The sequence below is a fragment of the Drosophila miranda genome, chromosome 3 (genome assembly GCF_003369915.1).
Source record: "Drosophila miranda strain MSH22 chromosome 3, D.miranda_PacBio2.1, whole genome shotgun sequence".
NCBI classification, from domain to species: Eukaryota; Metazoa; Arthropoda; class Insecta; order Diptera; family Drosophilidae; genus Drosophila; species Drosophila miranda.
In genome coordinates, this window is record NC_046676.1 from 14,353,643 (window position 1) to 14,377,790 (window position 24,148).

The 24,148-nt window shown below is 50.1% G+C and overlaps 2 protein-coding genes across 3 annotated transcripts in view; both read left to right on the forward strand.

Moving 5' to 3' along the window:
* LOC108160349 overlaps nt 1–10,750 on the forward strand; it is a 101,213-nt gene extending 90,463 nt beyond the window's left edge. Inside the window, exons 11-12 of the mRNA XM_017294311.2 lie at nt 8,883–9,061; nt 9,128–10,750. Coding sequence (XP_017149800.1) covers nt 8,883–9,061; nt 9,128–9,454 — 506 coding nt within the window. The 3' untranslated portion in view covers nt 9,455–10,750. The remainder of the gene's footprint in view (nt 1–8,882; nt 9,062–9,127) is intronic.
* A 5,167-nt stretch (nt 10,751–15,917) lies between these two features.
* LOC108160990 (actin cytoskeleton-regulatory complex protein PAN1) lies at nt 15,918–20,888 on the forward strand. 2 transcript variants are annotated; one of them, XM_017295296.2, is made up of 4 exons: nt 15,918–16,198; nt 17,301–17,532; nt 17,592–17,731; nt 17,803–20,888. In XM_017295296.2, the coding sequence occupies exons 2-4, from the start codon at nt 17,311–17,313 to the stop codon at nt 20,762–20,764; spliced, it is 3,324 nt and encodes a 1,107-aa protein (XP_017150785.1). In that variant the 5' UTR covers nt 15,918–16,198; nt 17,301–17,310; the 3' UTR covers nt 20,765–20,888. The 2 variants fall into 2 exon arrangements, with proteins under 2 accessions (XP_017150785.1, XP_017150784.1); XM_017295295.2 differs by having other exon boundaries at nt 17,304–17,532.
* Nucleotides 20,889–24,148: the final 3,260 nt, after the last annotated feature.

Below are 24,148 nucleotides of genomic sequence, written 5' to 3' on the forward strand. Positions count from 1 at the left end.
TTTGTTTGTACTTGTTTTGCTTTGTTTTCCAGTGTGCACTCCTAATGAACCCGTGCAATCCCCCGCCTGTGTGTTGCCTTTACGCTTCGTTTAAGCGGGTGCGAGGGATGGGCGGGGGTGGGAGGTAAAATTATGCAACAAATAAGCAGAGAAGAGGCGGCAGGAGCACCTACTTGCATATGCAACTACTTGAGGAGGGGGCGGCGTGCAGCTAAGAATAAAATAAATGTGCATATGAATTTTGAAGAAAGCCAAAAGGATTCGCGGCGCCCCCAATGCAAAGTGCACTTACTTACCCTCACACACAAAGACCGCTGTGCATGTGTGCATGTGTGTGTGTGGGCGTGGGGGGGGGGGCCAAAATTTATGCTTGTGTTAAAGTTTGGTGCGTGTGCTGCTGGCCAGAAAGTTTTCCCAGCAGAACTTGAGGAGCGGCAGTGGCGGCGGCAGCACGGCAGCAGCTGCAAAAATGTTCAGCACTCACACAAATTAAATAACAATTTTCTCTCACAATTTCGCTTTGGCTTCGGCTTTGGCTGGCTTTTTCCTGCTCTGCTCCGCTCACTCCCCCCATCCCTCCCTCTATCCTTCGTCCTGTCGTTAACTTTATGTGGGCGTGTTCTTGTTGACAGTGCGTGGGAGTAGGGCGTCTCATGCTCATGCTCTGCATATGTTAACTGGAAGTTGGAAAAAGTGGCTCAGTAGTAGACCATGCCCCCGCCTCCAGCCCCTCGCCCTTATGGGGGAATTTACTATGCATTGCAATTTCTGTTTGCATTTTATTTTAAGTACTTTAAACAAATGCAGCGGAAAGGCGAAAAGCGACCCACAGTGCAGGGCCTTGAAGGATGTGCCTGAATGATGGCAGGACAATGAAAAGAGAGTGCCCTGGAAATACGAGCCCCACAGCTTACAAGTAATGATTATTTGCGGAATTTGTATTGCAAACCATGGACCACACAGCCCCCCCCCCCCCCCCCCCAAGTACTTTGCCGAGAAGGAGCACTCTTTCATTAATAAAAACCATCTCCACGCATATTCCATGCTTAATTTGAAACGCAGAGCACCCAGAGAGGGAGGGAATTGGAGTGCTCTCCGCCTCCGGACAATACTTGAACATAAATATTGCTTTATGCCTGGGCACACTCTCGAAGTCTGCTTCCTGCCATCCTGCCATCCTGCCATCCTGCCACCCTGCCTTGCCTTCGACCCGGCCCACCGCTTTTCTTGGCCTTGTTTTATGCATGCTAATTTGTTATATGCATGTTCCTTTTCGCTTTTGATCAACATACGAGTGGGGGTTCCACCCCCACCCCCACCCCCACTCCACTCCACTCCAGAGGAGAACGAAGCAGAAGAGCAAATATTTTACGCATTTTTTCCATTTTCCATGTGTAATTTTTCTTCTCGGCAAATTTTCCCTCGGAATTTGGCTGGCAAAAATATTGCTTTGTTTCTACTCATTAGGCGGGGGTTTGCGATTGGTGATGGCTGGGGGGGGGTGCAATTTTCGGTGTTCCGTTTCATAAAATATGCGAAAGAATTTTTTTATTTCATTCTTTTCATTTGTGCCTCATTTAAATGGCAATTTATTATGCCCTGCGACAAGGCTTTAAAGGGGAGTTGCCAGAGCTGGGGGTGGGGGGGTTGGAATTTTCACAGCAGCTGCGCCAAATTGCATGTTAAATGTTTGCCACAATCCTGCGCCACTCCCACATAGATCTTGAGCACTAGATAAACGCTTTCCAAATGTATTTTCCGAGGGTGGTTCCACACAAAAAACCGAAGCTCAGATGCAACTTCAAAGTCTGCCTTTAATTTGCTGAAGGGCCCCGGGGAATTTTCAATAATTTGGTAAATAGTTTAACCGATGTCTGGAGGGAGGGGGAGGGGGAGGGGGGGGGGGCAGGATAAGCCCTCAAAACACTTTGAAGTTCAATTTAATTTTGAAGACCATCTTTAAATTTTTGCAGAGAGCTTCCTGCTTCCTGGGAAAATGCATTCAAAATGCGCAGCAAAAGAAAAACATTTGGCAAATGAATGGCCAGAACTTGCCCCCGCCCTTCTCCTTCTCCTGCCCCGCAAAAATCATTACCATTTGCCGTTTCCGACTTCTGTTGATCCTGGTTCCTTGTCAACTGTCCCTTCTGCTGGCCACTGCTTCCTCTGTGTGTTGTCTTTTCCACAAGATGCACTCGAGCATTAATTTTTCCGCTTCAATTTTCACACAAAACACACACAGAGTGAGAGAGAGAGAGAGAGGGAGAAGGACACGGCGATCCTGACAAATGGGAAGCGAGAGCAGGGGAAAAACTGTTGACTAAATTATAATTTTCCATATGTGTGTGTGCTCTCTCTCGCTCTCCCTCTCTCTCTTTGTCTGTCTCTTTCTATGTGTCTACAGTCGTTAGTTAAAATATGAACTCAAAAACTTGTCAGCAGAAACACCCCATGATGCTGAAAAAGAAGCAGCCAAAACTTTTCAGACAGTTGCAGAAATCATTTTTGGCCATTCGCCTGAAAGGGATGGCTATACCCAACGAGTGAGAGTGGGAGCGAGAGGGATGTGCTGACTTTTGTGGGTGCCGTGCGGGTGGGTCGCCTGTCTGCAACTGCAGCGGAAATGAGCTGAAAAAGTTGTGCAAATAGATGCCACCAGACGGCGCAGTGTCGCCAGCAGGGCGCAACCCTTTTGCGTCCCCCCGCCTCGTGCCCCTGGGCCAGCCCTAACCACTTGTCTGCCTCCGGACCGGATGCAAGCAGTAAAACAAGCTGACAGCCACGGACACGGCCACCCCTTACCCCTGACCACCCAGCAGGGAGAAATCAAAACTAATTCCCGAGGCCCTGGACCAATGCGAATGGGGAACAAATCGTGTGCGTCCTTCAGTTACGAAAATATTAGCAAAATGCATTTGATTCAACGAACACTTGAACAGGCAGAGGCACAGGCCGAGGCACAGCCACACTTTGAACGCCACAAGACATCGAGTGGTGCTGGCCAGGAAGGGGGAGGGGTGGCGTTGCGGGCCCGGCCACCAATTGTGCCCAGCGGCAGCCACATTTGCTGGTTTTGCAGCAGCCTACTAATAATCAGCTGCTGAGTGGCAACTCACTCAAAGCCCCGGGCCCTGGGAGGCAGGCGACCTCCCGCCGGAAGCACAAATAATAACAGAGGCCGCAGAAAAAAAGGGGGTAAGAGAGCTTCTGAAGCTCCGAGGGGTCTTGATCTTGAACATACGTATCGGCAGAGTGCCAATGAAGAGTGCGATGAAGATCTCTCCACTGGCAACCCCTGCCTCGGACCGGGCCTGGACCGGGCTCGCTTAATGAGCTGGCCATGCATAAAATGTGTAATTTTTTGCCCAGCTCCGGGGCATGCAACACACAACTCAAATGCATAGTTTAATTGCATTTCGCTGCAGTGGCAGCTCTAGCGTCCGGACATTGTTTGCAGCGCAAAAAGTAATTAAACGCCGTCGCCGCAGAGCTAATAAAAATGTCAAATGTCAGGCCATAAAGCATAGGCCTGGACACACACGAAACGACTACCAATATATGTCCATGCGTGTGTGGGCGTGGCAGTGTGGGCTGGATGCCTGGAGGGGCAATGCCATTCCCCTAACCGCAGACGTTGCATTGGCCGCAATTTGGTGAGGCGCCGCTTCGGCAGATCCGACACTGGGTGACCCCCAGTGGCGCCGGCCAGAGTTCAGGTTTCAGCACTGGGTTCAAATATTGTTCGACAGGACACTGATTGCATCAATACCGTTTGCCCCCTCCCTCGATGGTGCTCCGAGGGGGTGCCTTTTTCTTGATGTTTTAGTTGTGTTTTACACAACACTGTTCAGTGTTTGGCAGTACCAGCCCTTGTTTGCCCATAATTTTGTGTGTTTACCAACATCACTTGAAAAGTTTTCCAACATCTCACTTTCGCAGTAAACTGAAACGAACAAAAATACAGAAATTTATTAAATGCACAGGTAACCCAAAGAAAACAAAAAAAAAAGGACCATCCTGCAGGGGAAACTTGAAACTTGGCAAACTATACGACGACGACGACGACGATGACGAGGGCGAGGACGAGGACTAGAACGAGGACGAGGGCGATCCCAGTCAAACCAAAAACTTTAAGTGGCACATGTGAAGCAATTTTTGGCAACTTGTGCAATTTGCAACAGCAGCAGCAGCGGCAGCAGCCGAAGGGGCAGGGAACAGAGAGGGAGCTTCGAGCTCAAATTGGGTTGCCGCTGCTCATCCAAAGTTTTGGTTCTATTAACAGCCGCACACACACACACACACAGTGGCAAACTTTGGTGGCGGGAACGAGAGTATGTAGGGATCCGCATGTTGTGCGACTATCTGCATGCCGCATGCTGCAATCTTTGCGCGATGCCTGGCAAAAGTTGCCAACCAAACAGCCACTCATTTGGTATTGAAAGTGAAAGAGCATATTTAAATACGCTAACTAGGGCCGGGGCGGAGAGAGACATTCGGCTTTACATGGCAGCTTAATTTGCGTTGACGACGAGGCAAAACAAGGACGAGGCCAGGACGGCAGGAGGCATGGCTGGGGGCATGGGGTTAGCTGGGTCCAATGAAAGCGCACTTTGTAAATTTTCAAGATTTGGGTTAGAGATATTTACACACACACACACACACACATAGTCTGAATGGTAGAGCGAGAGATAGCAGTCTGGTTGGGACAACTTTGTCACTTTTTCCAAGCCCTGGAACTGCACTTTACCTCTGCCGTGATGCTCGTCCTTTTATATCCATCTCTCGGATGGCACTTTAAGGTCACCGCAATACTCGTACTCATGCATGTGTGTGTGTGTGTGTGTGTGTGTGTGCGGAACAGCATCAAAGTTTGTTTGGTCAGTCCAACGAGTAATGGCTGTAGCTTTTCAGGCTTCCTGGGCAATCCATTTGAGCCGCAAGCAATTGACTTTGAAGTGGAAATACTCTTAAAGATTGCGCTTTGAGGAGCGACATTTGTACATAAATCTGTGGCAAGTGGCAGGTCCGTGTCTCCATTTAAAATACACGCCTTAAGCCGCCACCGAAAACGCGTGCCTGGACTCACAAAGCAAACCGCAAAAGCGCGCCGCACCCTTTGGCCAGGCCCTTTGGCCCTGCCCCCTCCCTCATTAATATTTAAACACTTTGGTCCGCTTAGGCTGGCCCAAAAGTTGGCCCAAAACCTAAGACAAAAATGTTGAAAGCCTCTTCGTTCGGGTTGGGCAGGGATTGGGTGGAAGTCGACCTGTCATCGCGGCCATCAATAATTCAGCGCAGCCCGCGCTGACAATAAATTCAATTAAAAGCGCCCAAAGGAGGAGCAGATCCAGTGCCAGTGCCAGTCGCAGATCCCGCTCCATAACCAATGAGCAGGTGACAAATGGGGGAACTAAGAGCTAAAACAAAACGAATCGCTAATCCCTCTTTGATTGCCCAGCCAGAGCACGTAATTTCAATTGGAGCGCTTGTGCAGGGGCACCTCCAGCTACCCCCAGCTACCCCCGTTCCCCTGCCCCCCCTCCTGTGGCGTGTCCTTTGTCTCGTTGGTAATTTTATTTGCAGCTTTTTGCATTAAGTGCACACAATGTTTATTAATTATTCAGCAGCACAACAAGGAGCAGGCACTCTGTTGCCCGTTCTCGGCTTTCGGCTCTGCTTCGAGAGCCGTCCGGCTTGGAAGGACGCCCCCGTGTGGGGCAGCCGTTGCATAATTGAATATTATGATTGTTATTTTCACTTGCTGCCTGTCGGATTGCCTGTTATCTCAGTGCCTCCTCCTTCTGCCGGACCCCCATTCGAGCCTTTGCATACCAAATAACGCTTAAAGGCGGCAACGGCCAGGGCGAGTCCTGGCCCCTGGGGCATGTTTTGCTCTTGTTTGCGTCCTTAAAAGCCGCTCACCTGTAATTGCCTGCTCTAATCTGCTCTCCGGCCGTTCTGTCCATTTCCTTGGCATTCCCATGCTGTGTCTGGGGCTCCTCCGGCCACGTGTTGGAATTTGCATGGGCTTTGCTTCCATCAAAACGTAGACCGATGTGGATGCCCACTTGTGGGAATCGGAGAGAGTCCCACCGATCACTCCTTGGCACGAATCCGTTGCAACGTTAATGACGGAGTGTGAATGGACTATTTGCCACGTTAATGGAGATCTTGTACCGACAGAAGGTCAGCCCCAAATTGAATTACACGGCGATGCAGTGTTGGTAAACACTCGAAGGAGAGCCATTGTGCTGCCTTGTGCTCCTTCCTCCTCCATTCCGACATTCCGACATTCTGCCATTCTGTGTTCTGGGTTTTGTGTTCTCTGCAGTTCTGAAGTTGGTCTCTTAATGTAATTACATGTTGCTTTGCTGGGCTGCCGCTTGCGGGGGCGGAGGGACGAACTCCTTGCCCTCCTTTCGCTTTCGCAATGAAATTTGCATGTTTTTGGCCACTTTTGAGCAGTCGAGAGCAAGTTTTGCTGGCAACATTTACAGCTGCAACAGCTAAAAATAAATATTTAAACAATAGCAACAACTTTGCATGTTCTACAATGGTTGCAACAACCGTGGGCGGGGTGGGCTCCAAAATAATAAAGTTTTACGGCTGAAAATTACTCAATTCCCGTTGCCCGAAAAAGTTAACTTAATTTTTCGTACTCGTAGCTGCCTTTTGTGCGCAAACTTTGGCCAAGAGGTGAGGCGGCGTCGGTGGCAACAGCAGAAAACGTTTTGGCGGCGCCCTGCCTCCTGCCAAAGGAGTAAGGCGAAAGAAGAAAGGAGACAATGAGCCTGGCCAGAGACCGAGTATTCAGAGCGGAACAACAGGGCGGACCTCGCGGACCTTGCCCCATTGATTGCACGGCACGGCACGGCACGTCTCCTCTCCGACAGTTGTTTTTCCCGTCTCGGTGTTGTTCTCTCGGCTTGTTGTTGCATTCTGCACTGGGACTCGGGACAAGCAAACAGTATTTCTCTGGGAAAAACAGCAATAATAATGGGCGAAAGTAATTGAATTTTCGCCTTCATTTGGGTCCTCCAATTAGTTGAGAAATACAGCTGCCCAGCTTCTTTCCTCTTTCCCTTGTTGTGGCGCGGAAAATGTGATTTTTCTCTGCGGCCTTTCATGTAGATACTCGTAGTACGTACGTATGATCTCGAGGCCCCAGTCTGTAGCCTGTAGCCTGTAACCTTTGTTTTCATCTTTGGTCTGCTGTGATTTGCTTGCCCCTGATCCCCTGATCCCCTTCTCCCAAGGCAAGGCTCTCGCGCCCTTAGTCCCGTTAGTCCCCTGGGTGGAAATCAAATTAAAAGTCGCACCAATGACCAGAGCACTGACCTTGGGGGCACACAGCCACAGCCAGAGCCAGAGCTCAGGTGGGGCTGTGGCACTGGCTTTGGGCTAAAATGCTGGCACACGGCTCACTGAGTGCAAATGAAAATAGAATTTAAATCTCTTTGAGAGCGGTGGGCGGTGTGCGGCGGACTGGGTGGGGCCATGGCCTGGCCCATGCAAAAATCATTTTTAGCTGTCAAATAAATTACACTTTTTCCCCTGGTTGGGCGGTGGAGCGGGGCGGGGAGGGGAGGGGCTGGCACGGCCGAACAAAATGGCGTTGAACGCATAATTTGGCAGACAGTACGAGTGTGGGGGGCGGGACAGAAGGGGAGAACTCACTTGCTTTAATTGATTTTACAGTTAGTCGCCCCAACGGTCCCCATTCCGCATTCCCCACTCCCCACTGCCCATCGCTCGTTCCCTTGTCGACCACCGGAAAGGGGTTTTTCGGGCTATAAATTTGCGAGTGTCGAACGAGTTCTTCGTTTTGGTTTTTTGTTTGTGTCTGTGCCGGGGTCTGTCCCCCTGCCACCATCCAACACCCATTTGCACTTAACACTTTTCACCATTTTGTTTGTCTGGGTCGCCATTGCGGCCCAAGTTTATCTCCCCCTCTCTCTCTCTCTCTCGCTATGCGTATTTCCATCTCTGTCTCAAGGCAATGATGAGGAAAATTGCAAATTTTCGAGCCTCTCGATAATTAAATATTCTCACCCACAGAGAATAGATAAAGACGGAGATACAGTATAGAGTATAGAAAGAGACAGACAGAGAGAGAGAGAGAGAGAGAGAGTGCCGGCACATGGGACTAATTGGATTGCCAGTGCTAGGCTAGTGTTGGCTAACGTCGTCAGGCGGCTGCACTGCATCTCGGATACGATAATCCCCAGCGCTCGCTCTCTCAGCACACACATGGCCCATCCCATCGGCAAAAGATCCCGAGAATTCGCTTTGGCGTAAACTTTTTAATGAAGTTTCGGCGTTCTTAAAAAGTTTTCCCCTGGCCCCCCACGACATGTTGTTCTCTATTTATTTTGATTTTTCCAGCACTGCCAGCCGTTTGGTAAGGTGGTGATGGCAGGGAAGGGAAGCCACGGCAGTAAGTGGCACATTTGTCGGGTGATACGCTTTTAATTAGTGGCGAAGGCAATGGCTAAAGAGCTATAGAGCTATAGAGCTGTGGAGCTGTGGAGCTTTGGAGCTGTGGAGCTATGGAGATGGCGGTGGCAGGAAACTTTTCGCCAAGGCTTTAATTGCAGCTGATGCGAGCCGAAACAAACTTGAGATAAAAGTACAGTTGTGCAGGAGGGGAGGGGAGCACGGTGCGGGTGTCTCGGTTTGGGTACAGTTGTGCTCGAATTGGCTTAGCATGTGTGAAGTGCGACGGAGCCGGGGCTTATGGAAGTTTACTTAACGAATCTCCGTGTGTCCTTGGGCCGAAAGTTCTCACAGGGGCTGGTGGGCTGCCTTAACGAACTTAGATGAACAAAAGTTTGCTCTACTAATCCGGTACGGCTTCTCATTTCCCATTTGCCATTTTGCAGGCTCCCCCACAGCGACGGCCCTGAACGCCACGCCCGTCGCCTATCCGGGCTCCCCCTTGCACCTCAACGTTGAGTTCTGTGCCAATCCGCCGGCCCATGCCGCCCGCTGGCTGCACGGCGATCGCGTCTTCACGCCCGGCAACCAGTACGGCAGCACCGTCCTGGCCTACTCCGTGAAGGTGAGTCCGAGTCTCTCCGCGAGAGAGTGCCCCGACGGAACTAACCCGCTCTCTCCTCTGCCGCAGGATCTGCCCACGCCCTACTGCAAGGAGGCGCGCCTCACCTACGTCAGCATGCACGAGCGGGTGCCCCGCACCTTCTACTTCATTGTCTCGTCGCCGGGTGGCGTGGCCGAGGCCGTCTTCAATGTGAACTTCACCAAGCGCCACCGCACGATGTCCAATGCCATCGACGACGACGAGGAGGAGGAGCTCAACCGACCCGAGCAGATCCACTTTCCCGTGTTCAACAGCAACACCGCCACCCCCGCCACCCCCGCCACAGGCCGAGGCGTAGGACAAGCCCTAGCTGTGGCTCTGGCTCTGGCTCTGTCTCTGATCTGTGGCCATTAACTTTAAGTGGGGGAGTGATTGAGTGATTGAGTGATTGAGTGATTGGGTGTTTGTGTGTGAGTGAGTGAATGCGGAGTGAATGCAGAGTAAGTGCTTTGTTTTTTGTGGGCCCTGACTCGTTCGTTCAACCAAATGCTCACTACCCTAATCTAACCCACTACCACTAAGCGTAGACCCCTACTCGTATGTTACTCGATATTGCCACGTGGACTAGGCCACGCAACTACTACTCTCTACCCTATACTATATAGCTATACTATATGTACGTGTATTTGTATCTGTAACTGTATCTGTATCTGTATTAGTATCTGTAGCCGATCTAGCCAAGCATCAAAATTTCCCTAGGGTCCTCTAACTGTAGCAGCTGTAACTGTAACTGTATCGGTGTATGTGTCAATGTGTATGCGTGTGCGTAAAAGTAAATGCCAAAAAACGACCGATAAATCAAGCCATTGTTACGAATAATTTAAGTTCCTTTTTGGAGGGAGAGATCATCGGAGTGCTCTTGCAAAGCGACTGATTTTGTTAAATATTTTGAAAATCTTTAGAGCCCATACATTGCATGCGTATGTGTATGTGTGAGTACGGATTAACCTATAGTTTAAAATTGTAAATGACGAAAGTTGGAGAATATACCAGGCACGAACAAATTCCTTCCATTTGAACTGTTTGCCCCAGCGCAACGAAACTGTAAGATACTTTGAGAAAGAAATTTAAGCGAACGATCAAAAACGAGTTATTATATTTAAAAAAAAAAAATAATGGAGCAACACACACGTTACGATTCCCCCAACACTTATTTGTCTGTCTCAATACTCCATTCATTTGATGCCGCAAATAGTTTGAAAGGACCAAAAACCTCTTCGTTTCTTAAGCCAGGGATATTTTTGTAACAAAAACCCAAAAACCAAAAACCATTTGTGTAATAAGAGACCCTCCACATAAGCGATAGTTGTACATAAATGTTAAAGTAGCGATTGCTCAACCGAATAGGGGAATAGCCTAAGAAATATGTAGTGTTGAATGGAATTCTGTTTGAAAGCCACAACGGATTCTGCAAGTAGCCATAGAGCCCCCATAGATATCCGCAGAAACAAAACATGGATGTATTATAAGAGAATATAGGAAGACACATTTCAATTATCCGCTATTGTAAAATATTTCAGTTGAGCCTCGTTCCGGGCCGGATTGGGGCCAAGGCTTTTGTAATTTATTTCATAGACGATCTAAGCCCCCAGAGCATTCATTATCCTATGCGCAAACTATATATGCTTACAAATATATCTACAACACATATATTTACCGATATGTATAACCATAGGCTAAGAGATCAGTGTAAAGACAAGATACAAAAGAAATACTTAAAAGAACCTAACGCCAATTTAAGCCAGAACTTTGCAGAGTTCCAAGAATTCCAGCAAAGAGTAATTGGATTGAATATTAATATGAATACGAATATGAATATGAATATGAATATGAATATGAATATATATATGCCCATATGCCTAGAGAGCTGTATGTGTGCCATGTGTAAAGTTGAGTTAAGCGATATCGATATCGATATTTTTTTTTTTTTTTTTTTCATTTTTTCGTTTTGCGAAAGCGAAAGCAAACGAAACACGTCGACATGTTAACTTAAAAAAAATTACATACTTACTAACCAAATGAATGCACTCAATTGTGACTCATTACTCGTTAGGTAATATTTGAAAAATATTATTTAAAGCATTGCCAACAAGCAAACGTAAGGCGGGGGGAAAAAAACAGATCAAAACTAAATGGAAAAAATTGGAAGAAAAAAAAACCACAACCTAGGGTTTAAGTGCAAAACGAAACAAAAACAAAAACAAAACAATGTGGCAAATTAATTTTAACATTTAAAATAAAGAGTAATTCAAAAACGTGGAATTTTGGGGCAAAAATACATAGAAAACAAACAAAAAATACAAATAAAAATAAAAATAAAAATACCATTAATATATATACATACACAATATGTACAAGAATACGTGTTACAATAAGCACAAATGGTTTAAACAAGTTATTTGGCCCAAGAGAAATGTAAGCAACCACCACCAACAGAACAGAACAGAACAGAACAGAACAAGACACTTTTAGCCCTAAAGCAAGGCCAGGATGGAGAGGGAGAGGGAGAGGGAGCCACCAGCTGCCAGATGCCAGATGCATGAATGCAGAATCAAAAGAGTATGCCCATAGCCCGTAGAGTAGCGTTGACCCTGAACCGTTGGCCGGGGGTCAGAACAAACTGTTACATTTAAGCCATCAAACCTGGAGCCCCCATCTCCAAGGACATTTACAAGTTTAAGTGACAAAGCAACAAGACAACATAGCCAATTTAGCATAAAACAAAACGAAGCAAAGCAAAGCGAAACGAAACGAAACGAAATGAAATGAAACAAATGACAAAGGGAAAACGCAAATGAAAATGCAAATGAAACTAAAATACTAAAAACCAAAAATAAAGAGCAAGACCCAACTCAAACAAAACAAAACAAAACACACAGAAACGAACATAAAAATAAAACGTTTAAATGGAGAAAATGCAACAAAACGAGAGTTTTCTTTAACGGGGGAGGGAGCTACCTCAATATTATCGAGTCTGTGGCGCAGGAGCACGATGGTCAAAGTTTTGCCAAAGATATATCTTGGCCACAAATGGCCCAAAGTGGCTTCGAGGGCAAGGAATCATTGATTGGCCGATTGAGTGCCAGTACCAGGGGAAAGCGTGGAATGCCTTTCTGTAAAGTCTTTAAATGTATAGCATATTTTTAGAGACCTTTTAAGAAGGAAGACAGCTCTTCTCATCCGAGGAGTCCATAAATTCGAAATTAGAACGGCAATTGAACTGCGAGGCGCCCTAAAGACGTTGGACCGATAACAGCAGGGTAACAGCGGTAACAGGGGAACTGCACTGTTAGCACCCCAGGCTAACAGCCTGTTATCGCTGCTGGGTACAGAGCTCTGTTAACAGACAGTAGCATCGCTTTCGCTCTCTCGGTTCGGTGCGCTCTCACGATCCACACGTCTGTAACCGTTTTCTTAGCTCGTAAGCTAGAATCAGTTACGATTCTCTTTCGTCTGTACATACTCGTACCTACTGTTATACTTTCATACATGAAGAACAGCCTGACCGGAGAGCAACCTCTCGATCCGCCCCTCTGCAAACACATGCAGTCCACCTGGAAGTCCCTTCAGTGCCCAATTCAAAACATTTGGAACTGGCAAACAACACTCTGACCTATGATAAACAAAGTGCTTTGGAAGCTGGCAAGTGCATCCAGTGATGCGGTTGGGGCCACTGCCACTGCAGACAGCACCTCCAGACAGCATCCAACCAAAGGCCAACGAAAGGGAAAGGCCAGCCAGCCAGCCAGTCGAGTGAGTGAGTGAAGCTTTGGGTGACCGCAGGCTCGGCTCGGCTCGGCTCGTTTTGGGTGAAGGAAATTCCGGTTTGTCTCTCGTACGTTGGCCCAATCTGAGAGTTGCGTTGTCAACAGCAGCAGCAGTCTGTGGTTAATGTTTATTAGTTGGAAATCAAAAGTACATCGACACCGGAGGAGCGACACGGCCAGTATGGACCTGGACCTGGCTGCTACACTTTTTGGCCTAAAGAGTCGCTCTCGAATGGCGCGAAATGGCAGCCAGGCAACCTGTTTTGGCGTTTGACAACATCACGGCCAACGCCAGGCCACAATCATCGATAACCAGGCCGGTTTCGCGATTTTGCGGGGCGCTAATGACAGCGAAATGCAGAGCGCGGGGGCGTACCGTACAGTGCGGCTCACACGATCCCCCCCCCCCACCCCGTTCGGCCAGTGTATTTTATCAATCAAAATTCCCGAACGGCGATCGAGTGGAATAAACTCGTAATGTCCCTGGCCAATGTCGACGCACGCGCCAAAACGAAAGGTGCCCCGGCTAATGGATCCCCCGACGAGCTCCCCCCCCCCACCGCCTGATCGGAGTCCGAAAGCGGGACCGGCAGATATCCGCGATTGCCAATTGGCATTACTGTGCGCATTTCAGCTTTAATTGTTGGCTCAACGGCAACAACCAGTCCACTGCCAATCGGAGACTCCACCCCGAGCCTCGAGACCACATATTTCACTTTGCTTATGATAGGCGCCATCGCCGACGTTGAGGAATCAAAGTCAGGCCCAGCCGCAGTCGGAAAGTGGGCGTGCCTCCTTTTGTGGCAGCCGATCGCGATGCAGGGAGATTGCTGCAATTAGATGGATTTCCCTGGAATAATGGTGCCCCTGGAGTCTTGAATGATGTCTGTGCCATACTGTTTTTCCGTGAAACATAAAAAGCACTTAATGAACAGCTCGTTGTTCTGTCGCAGATGGCCAAAATCAATCAGTTAACGCGTTGGCTTATTGTAAGTCGCGTGCTGCCTGCCGTTTGGGGGGGGGGGGGCATTCTTTAAAGGCGCAGAAAACGCTGACAATTAAAACCATTTTCATTGCACATCACTGGGCGCGGCCCCCCATGCCCCGTTTTTATGAAATTTCACAGTTCAATTAATGCATTTTAATTTTAACTTTATTTTCCAATTTACTTCCACAGTCGAGCCGCTCTGAAGGCAGGATACGTGGCAGAAAAAAAAAGAAACCAAAAAAAAAAAACGCGAATCAGGAAAATTGTTAACGCAAAATTAAAAATTGTTTTTGATTGATTGTTGCATGAAATTGCCATTCGGTCTGTGGCCCTGCCGCCACACCGATGGAGGGCCGGGGCAGGGGCAGGGCCAGGGGCAGGACAGAGCCCATTGCCCATTGATTGTAATTACCTTTCTCACTCATATTTCATTTGCTCTGCGCACTTAATTAGCAGTGGATCCCCCCAACAGTCCCGCAGTCCCCCAGGCCCCAAACAAGACCCGCTTTCCGCCTGAACGCACCGTCGGGGCAGCACAATACAGCGAATATGCGGAATGCCCGCATCGAAATTAAGCGAATTGCTTTTCATAGATTTTTCCGCAGTTTCTGGGGTTTCTTTTTGTTTTCCACCAATTCCAATTCCAATTCCGATTTTCAGTGTTTTTGCCGCTGCGGTGGTCAAGGCATCTCAGCGATTTCCTTTGCCAACTTTTCGACGATTTTGTAATGCGGTCGGAAGGAAGTCAATTGCTGGCCAATTGCGACCGGGCGGCCAACTAAATGTCGGCTTTTGTTACACTTCTGTAGCGAAAATTACACAGCATCGGGAGGGGGGGATGTCCAGGGGAGTCTAGCCCCAATTTATGAATCGCATTTCCTTGTGTGTCGCCTTGGGATTTTTATTTGGTTCCACGCCTCGCTTATGCAATCGCTGGCACTCCGTAAATGTCTCTGCGGAAAGCGTCAGGGGAAAGGCCATCCAAAAAAGATCAGAGCTCCAGCTCCAGCTCCAGCGCCAGCGCCAGCACCAAACGAGTGGTGAAAGCATGGGGCATGCCACATGTCTGTAATGAGATGCACGCAGATAAGGCAAGCGAGTGATCTGCGCATTTCCATGGCTCTGCTCGGATAGAACGCCAGCTTTCCCTCATTTTAGTGAAATTTTAAATAATTATTTTGATACATATTTGAAGACTCTTTTGCTTTTCTAAATTCCATCGATTAAGGCCCACTGCGGCCTCCTCTATTAACTCCAACAATTTTCCATTAAAAATACAGTGAAAAAACCTTCGATACGAGGGCATTAAATATGCAATAAATAAAATGGTAAAAATAAAAAATTGCATTTTAATAAATCAGAAAGAAGCAAAAGAAAAAAAAATCGATAGCAGCTGAATCGTTTTGCTTGCCACAAACCGCATCCACATTAATCAATCAGTAAGCGTCAAACGCTGCGCAGAAAAAGCCATCGAGTGCCATCGAAAAGCATCATTAAAGTTGAATGAAAAGCCGTGAAAACAATGCGATCGAAGGTGATCGAACCGACGCCACACAATCGACAGGTGCGATGCCAATGCGATAATCGCCGTGCGGCAAGGAAACGGCTGTGGAAATTTGTGTCAACTGGGCGAGAGGAGTCCACAGCCAAGGGCTTTCTCCGGCGAGAGGCGCGGAATGCTAAGTGCCGAAAGGTCCCGTGCCTCAGGCTCATTTCCACACAATTGGCCTGGCCAAAAACCTGTTGTCAAGTTTTCCCGCTCATGGTTTTCGGCAGGGTCAATGCTGCTGTTGTTGTTGCTGTAGAAAGCCATAAAAACCAAATTGTCATTGCCTTTAAGGGGATAGCGAGGGAGAGAAAGAGCCAGAGCCAGAGAGCGAGAGAGAGAGAGAGAGATGGCTAAGCTTGCGTAATCGCTGGCTGGACAAGTTTTATGCTACACTTTAAGGATCCGCAGCAGCCGTAGCAGCCGCAGCCGCAGCCGCAGAGGCAACATGCAACAACCCACGACGAGGCATCGACGAAAAGAAAACGAAATGCCCAGGCACCGACGGTTTCACTTTCATTCGCAACGCGCACGCGCAGCTGTCAGGGTCGCGCAGTCAGCAGTCAGCAGTCAGCCATCAGCCATCGAGAGATCGCAGAAGACAGCAAACGCGATTCCCCCAAACTTTTTTTGCCATTCGATGCCCATTGCAAAAACCAATTCCATTGCCGCACTAATTACAATAGTTTTAATCGAATAGAAAAGTGATTAAAAGTGCTTCTTAATTGGCCGGCAATCAATATAAATAATTGAGTGTTGCACTCCCATCGGCCCCACACCGCACTTCATGGATGCAGGTAAATGTGTATTCGAATAGAAGAAAACATTTTAAATGCAATTTAAACGGTGCCATGGCGGAAAATTAATATCGCGGCAGAAATGACACGCGCCGGAGTGCGATACGCGTAATCGGATGATTGACAGCAATTGAACATTTCGAGTATTTTTTTTTTGTGTGAACGAAAGGACTTTCCATATATATTTTGGGACCTCCAAAACGGGCCCCATGTAATGCCCGAGCTAAGATAATGATCCGTTCCCCAATTAAACTAGAAATTTGCCATGCAAAGCCGCCTACCCCGCGCTGGGGGGGGGGGGGGGGGGGGGGCAGGGAACAAAGCAGCTCGGGGCACTTAGGCCTGGAAAGCCATGAATATTACAAGTGAAATATGTTTTGGCATGCATATTTAATGCCCATCAAAATACGGCAACGGCAGAGGCAGCGGCAGAGGCAGGGGCAGGGGCAGAAACTATGTGAAAACCCGTACGAACCATTTTAAACGCCATCAATTTCAATTTTCCAAATTAAATGCGTGGCGAAGCGCAGGCCTGCCTGGAGGGGATGATTAATAATTCATTACGTTGCCAGAGCCAACGCTAGAGCCAGAGCCAGTGCCATGGCCATGGCCATGGCCAATGGCAGTAGCAATGACATAAGCCCAAAGCAAATGCCGCCAAGTTCAACAACTTGACTGCGACCGACGGACCACCAGCAGACGAGCGACGAGCGACGCTTAGGGAAAATCTCACAGCGAAAGAGAAAGAAAAGCGCCGAAATGAAAATGCCAAGGCAGGCGAAGCAGGCACTTAGGAAAAATCATCATAAGACTCGGTTATCGGTTAAAATCAAACAGCCTCGACAAGTGAGTGCTGGCCAGCAGGCGGCAAGGGGGCTGGAGTGCCTTTTGGAGGAGGCTGGGGGGCGGGGGGTTGGCCTGGAGTGGGCCCCAAACAGGCTTGACGACTTCGGCATCCTCGGGGCCGTCAAATGTTTCGCTTGGCTTTTTATTTGTTGCCTGGAATTTGTCAGGCGGGGTTATTCACACTGCCAGACCATGAGAGACCATGAGAGACCCCCTCCCCCACTCAACTCTTTCCATTTCCGCAACTTCCTTTCAGCAGCAGCGCCATGTGGCAGAAGCAACAACAGACAACCCTGCTAGCAGCGACTCTCATTGGCATTTGCTCCGTGCTGGCCAGCATCCAGCCGACTAGCTCCACCAGCGACCTGCCACAGACGCTGCAGCCTCCCACGCAGCCCCCGCAGAATGTGGCAACGACGACGGAGGGAGCGGTGCGGGTGGTGCGACTGGAGAACGATGACGAGGCCCTGAGTGACAGCGCCAAGGAGGTGAGTCCGTCCGAGCTTAGTGAAAGATTTTGACAGGCAATGAGCGTCGCTTTTGACAGCTTAATAAGCAGGCAGCCGGGACGGGCAGCGGCCTGGAGGTCATCGAGGATCTGAACTACGGCAGTGAGGTCGACATAGAGGAGGACACAGACTCGGCGGCAACCAGTACGCCCCCTGAAAAGCAGGAGGAGTTCGTGGGGTGAGTAAGGGGTGGTGGACAGGTCTTGGGGGAGCGTCGTGATTCCCTTTCCCTTTCTCTACTCCGCACAGAGTGCCTGGCTTCCTGCCCACCGTCCTGCCACCGCCCACGAATGGGCATGGCTACATCCAGTTCGAGATCAACGACGAGATGCCAGTGGAGGCTGTCCGTCGCCGGAGACCCATCGAGCAGACCGTGACCCAGTCCAGGACGGAGACTGTCAACGAGGTCCTGTCCAATCTGTTCCCCAACGGCTTCTCGGACATCTTCCGCTTCAGCGGCAGGGACACGAGCACAAACACAGAGCCAGCGACCACCACAGCCACCACCACCAACAAGGCAGTGGTGCGGCCCACCGTTGATGCCGCAGCCGCGACCACAGAGGCCACAAGCCCCAGCACTGAGGCCGCAGCCACAGACCCCGTCGCAGTCACCGTCACCGCCATTCCAGAGGAGAGGAACCAAACGTACTTCAGCTACCAAACGACAGTCACCAAGGAGTACCGCCGGGAGCTGCGTCCGGGCCACACCGAGATCGTCGTGGAGAAGATCACCAGAAGCGAGCCGTCAGGGGGGGAGCATCCCTTCCGGGATGGCAGCAACCACATCTCGCGGGACGAGCTGCTCCGCATCAACCGGGCAGCGGTGGCGGCCCCCGTGCTGCCCAGCCTCCTGCTTCTCCCGGAGAGCGACGATAATGAGACGCTGGTGGCGGCCGAGAGCGCGCCCATCGTCATCCTTGGCGAGCACGAAACGGAGCTGGACGAGGGCCAGGACTTCGAGGACAACCAGATAGCAGAGACCCGTCATGCGGCAAGAGGCGTGTACCAGCAGCGGCTGCCCCCGCCGGCCTCCCACAACGGCATCGAGAGCTACACGAATCGAAAGGGACCCGGCCAGGAGCAGGAGATCAACGTGCACATCGTCCACGACGACACTCTGGCCAAGGCACAAGAAGGGGGGGAAAAGCCACAGGCCCAGCAATCCCTGGACATTTACCAGACCCACGGCGAGCAGAGATTCCCAGCTCCCACCCAGGAGGCGCCCTCTCGACAGTTCCTCAAGAGCTTCAATCCGATCATATCGGGCAGCGGCGATGGCCCGATAGCCAAGGGAACATTCCACTACGAGGCCGGAAGTCCTCCGCAGTTGCCGAGCCCTCGGCCACAGCAGGAGGCGGACTACGCCGCCCAATTTGTGCGACCTGCTGGCCAGTTGTCCTATCAACAGGAATACAGTCATGGTATCCCACAGCTCCCACAGCTCCCGGAGTCTCCGCAGTTCCCAGAGCCACCACAACAGCAGCACTATCAGCAGGAGCTGCACACACAGGCGATACCCTCGGCAGCTGCTCCTCCCCAGTCCCAGCCGCCCCCAGAGGTGCAGCACTACTCGGCTTACGGTGGGCCAACGCCCAATAGTCTGGTCTTTGTGACCCTCAACACTCCCCCACCACCAGCCCCCCCACAAGCCGCATCCTCGCCAGCTCCGGCTCAGGCGAGTGCGTCGCAGGATGCAGCCGTTGAGATCACTGTCCATCACCCGGCCCCACATGAGTACGAGGCGGCGGCCGAGCCTTCCCAGCAGCACGTCCGGCACGTCGCTCCCCCTCACCCCAAGCCCGACCAGCAGGCCCCAGTCGAGAGCAAGCCGAACGGCTACACCTTCGTGGAGGTGCAGAAGTCCGTGAACATCCACAACAAGCTGATCACGGAGAAGGACGGCCGCCTCGTGGAGCAGCACGAGACCATCTACCACCAGCCCTATGAGCAGAATCAGAACCACCTGTCGCCCTTCCCAGCCCCAGCCACGGCTCCAGGGAAAGGCTACCCCTCGCTGACCACCAACCCCATCAACGTGGAGCAGGTGGAGCACGAGAGTTCGCCGCAAGAGGTGGCCGTCTCCCACGCCGAAATCAATCAGGAGACGGGTCACCATTCAGCGCCTGGCCATCAGTTTGAGGCGATTCACCCGCCATCCCACTCCGTGCCCGAGTTTCACCCCCCGCAGCACTATCACGAGCCCCCTCCCCACCATGTGGCTGTTGTGGAGAAGGTCGTGCCCCAGCCCTATCTGGTGGAGAAGCATGTCGATCGACCCGTCAAGCAGTTTGTCGAGAAACACATTCCCGTGCCGTATGCCGTGCACCAGCCGGTGCCGGTGCCTGTCCACGTCGAGCACTACGTGGATCGGCCCTACCCTGTGCCGACCTTTGTCGAGCATCCCGTCCCCTACCCCGTGGAGACCGTGGTGGAGAAGATAGTGGAGAAGCACGTGCCGGTGGAGGTGGAGCGGATTGTGGAACGCCCCGTCGAGGTGGAGAAGATCGTGGAGAAATTTGTGGATCGCCCCATGGCCATACCCATCCACGTGCCCGTCGCCATCCACATGCCCATGCCCCCGTCCCACTCCCCGCACTCGTTTGGCCACCCCCACCCCAACGCCCTGCACCCCTGGTCGCACTCGGTGGCGGCCCACATTCCGCCCAAGGTGCTGCAGAACTACTACACCCGCATGCTGAAGAAACTCCTGCCCCAGATCACCCAGACCCAGTCACAGTCCCAGTCCAAGGCCACGCAGTCCAAGTCCCCCGTCAAGTCTCTCGTGAAGCCTCCGGTGAAACCAGTGCGAGGCGAGGCTCCTCCGGTGGCGACCTTCAGCCTGGCGGACATGCGCTACGATCTGCGTCCCCCGCCGCCGCCGCAGGGCTCGCCCTGGCTGCAGGGCGCCCGCTACATCTACAACACCCTGCCGGCAGATCTGGCCACTGCCGCCGCCTCCGCGCCCGCCCAAATGGTCAAGTCGTACATTGGACCCGTTCCAGGATCGACGAATGCGGGCTCCGACTCGTCGACGGGTAACGAGTTCGACGAGTTCCAGCGCTGGCGGAATGGCCACTCGCTGAAGCGCAGCCCCGACTTCGGACGCAATCTGCACATGGAGTACGGGTTCAAGCCCCCGCTGGTGCCGTCCATGGAGATCGACGACAAGGGGAATCCCCTCAAGCAGGAGCCAGAGGCAGAGACGCGGTGAGGCGGAGGTGCGGGAGGTGCAGGAGGAGCAGAAATGCGGAAAAAGTGTGCCAAAATATATAGAGCTATAGTAATAGTAGTTATTATATATGTATTTATATCACGTATTTAAAATAACGCATTTAATAAAGTATATATACATTTTATTCTTCCTTTGAGGGGGAGAAACCCCCCTTCTCGGCAATTTCTATTCGGTATGTTCCGTGAAAATTGCTGACAAACCCCAAAGACCCCTTAAGAACACATGTGTCTGCGCTTACTCCTACCCCGAGGTGCAATATTAATTAAACAAATGACAGCGACAACCCTGGCACTCAAACGGAGCGAGAGGGAGCGACTGTACCAGTTGTGAGTGAGCCGTGGAGAAGAGTCGTAAGAAAAATTACGAATTTCCTTAAGTAGCTTTTATGTAAATGAAAAATCCCCCACTGGCCCAAGCGAAAGGGTTCTCCATACATACATATGTATACCGATCCCTTATCTGCACGCAAACAGGCGGCCCTGCCACGCCCATTACTAGCTGGTGAAATGGCAAACACGTCCTGAAAGAAAGGCGGCCGAGTGCAAAGATTTATATGACAGCTAATAAATTTACAACACATGTAGCAGCGGCAGAGCAGATATTAGAAGATATTTTTCGGTGACAAGCCGGGGCCGGGGGCCTCGGCCTCACACGTTTGAGTATTGAGGGGCATGCCTCTTGGAGGGAAAGTAAGAAGCCTTGGCAAATGTTTGCGCAGCGGCTCGACGTCAGGCACGTCACGGCAGCAGCAGGGACAACAACGGATGCTGCAGTTGACATTTGACATTTGCCATCAATGGCAGAGCGGGCAGGGGGGTACAGAGGTAGAGGGGGCAGACAAACCGTTTAGCGCACGTGTTGAGCGGAAACGGAAACTCTGGCGCGGAACTGACGGCATGTGAGGTGCCAGAAGAGTGCATGGCATCCTGCAAAGGGTATACGAAAGAAAGATCTATACTACGACCAATATTTATGGGATAATTGTGTATAAATAAGCATTTCAACGGACTGTACTTGTTCAAAATGAACGAGTCCATAAATCACTGTTAAAACTTATGCGTTTCGAACACTCTTTAAGTTCGACTGCAGCTCCCACGCCGTGTCAGCAAATTTTATTCGGCTTTTGCCAAATTCCAGGGCATAAATCATAGATTGAACAGTGCCACGCCCACAGACATCCAAAAATCAATTGAAATTGCAATTGCAGCTGCAAATTCATCCAGCATTTTGATAGACTCCCCGAGGGGGCAGGGAGCGGGTCGGTCAGAGGCAGCCAACGGGAAAGATAAGCAAAGGAACAATTGAATAATTTATATGCAAATAAATAAGAGTACTTTTCGGCATTCGGGACTCCGCCCGGCCCGGCACGGCACGGCACAAAGAGCTGCAGAAGTTGTGGCCAAGAGTGTTCAGTGTCCCACAGTTCGCTGTGCATAAAAAGCGTGTGAAATAAATTCCCTGATCTGGCCACAAAAGGCGTAACACACACTGCCACGGGTCCGACGGTATTCCGGCGGCTACAAGAACAAGAACAAGGACAACAAACGATTGCTGAGAGCTATTGGCGATGTCGACGATTTCGGGCTTGCTTTTTTTCCTCCCCCCCTCCTGTTGGCTCCTCCACAACCATCCCACGAGGCTGTCGGCCTTTTCTGGTTTGGCTGCTGCTCGCTGCATGTCATTGTCAGGGGCTGCCAACTCTGCATTTGATATACGATGTGTTGGCAGGCAGCCCAAGTTGGCGGCAGGGCGGATGGGCGGCAGGGCCGATTCACGGGTCGGGTGCGGGGGCGTGGCATTGCGAGACAAATGCAGCTGAACCGAAAATTGCATTTCCGCTTTGGAAATTGCGCAAACTTCCGACCCAAGGGTGACGGAGAGGGAGAGGAGGAGAAACGGCTAACCACGAGTACGTCGGAGCGTCGCCAGACAATTGGCAAAAAATTTTCTATAAAAGTGTGAAATAGGCCGTCACCCCTTGGCCAGGGTGAAAGAAGGTGGAGAGTGGCGAGGGAAATGGGGAATGGGCGGTGGATGAGGCTGACATGCCGCAAAGTGGCCCCAGTGAACCACAGAAAACTTGTCACACAAAAATGAACGCAAAAATGTCAAAAGCATACAACGATATTGCACGGAGGGAGAGGGATAGAGAGAGAGAGAGAGAAAGAGAGAGAGAGAAAGAGAGAAAAGGAGAGAGAGGGAGAGCAAGCCGAAGCAGCAAAACGATGGCAAAATAGTTTACTCAAAGACAAAAAAATGGGAAAAAGTTGCACAGTGATGAATAAATTAAAAAAGAAAGGGATCAGAGATACCCCACAAAATTCAACCAACAGCTACTAAGAAATATTCTCCTTGCTGAGAAGAACCTATACAAAATCTTTCAAAAACGTGTATAAAATAGGGGCACACTTCAGGATCGCAATGAAGGAGATTCCGTTCCAGCGGTGACAATTGAGAGAAGAACAAAAGAAGACAGACCGATAGCAAAATACTACACACGCGAGAAAATATAAATATATGTAAGTAGAATAAAATACCACAAAAATGTAAAGGAAATCAAAATCGGAAGAAAACAACAAAATACAGTGTAAGCCAAAACAGAAAGACAAAAACAAAGACCCACCTGTTCCAATAATTAAGCAATGGATCTATAAATATTACTTTGCTGTTTCCTCTTGTTGCGTTAGGGTAGTTTGTTGTTTTCACAGATAAACACAAAACACACCAAATTTATTATCACGCACGCTCTGCACTGCTTGCGCTTCTTGCCGGCTTCTACTATGTGCCGCCGTTTATAATATTCGTTTTTATCTTTCTCAATATGCAACTATACACACACGATTTAATTGTCCGCTTTTACGATCGAGGGAACCGGCGAACTGTGATAAAAACAACGCAGCGGCTCAAAACTTCTTCGAAGAACAAGACCGAACGAGCAAAGCGAACTAAAGTGGACTGCAGCTGTGCAGTGTACGCTAGCCAAAGCTCGGCCGCAGATCGGCCCTTGTTTCTGCTTGTCTTATCTCTGCCTACCTCACTAATAAGTGCGAGAGCGAAAGCTACAAAGTCGAACAAGAGCGTAGTGTTATGTACATATGTGGGTGTAGACCACCCACCCAGTCACGAGAGCTGCAATTCCTCTCCCTCCAACATAATCTCTTTTTCTTTCGCTGTTAGCTCGCTGAACATTTACACTAACATGCCTCTGTAACGATAATAGAGAATTTGTTCTTCCTCTGGTTAGCTCATGCTCTTATGATCTTTCTCTGTTAGCTCGCTGCTAAATGAACCTGCCTCTGTGACCGAATGCACCAGTAACTTTCCGTCACAATAACAATTTATCAGCTGTAAACATGGCTGCTA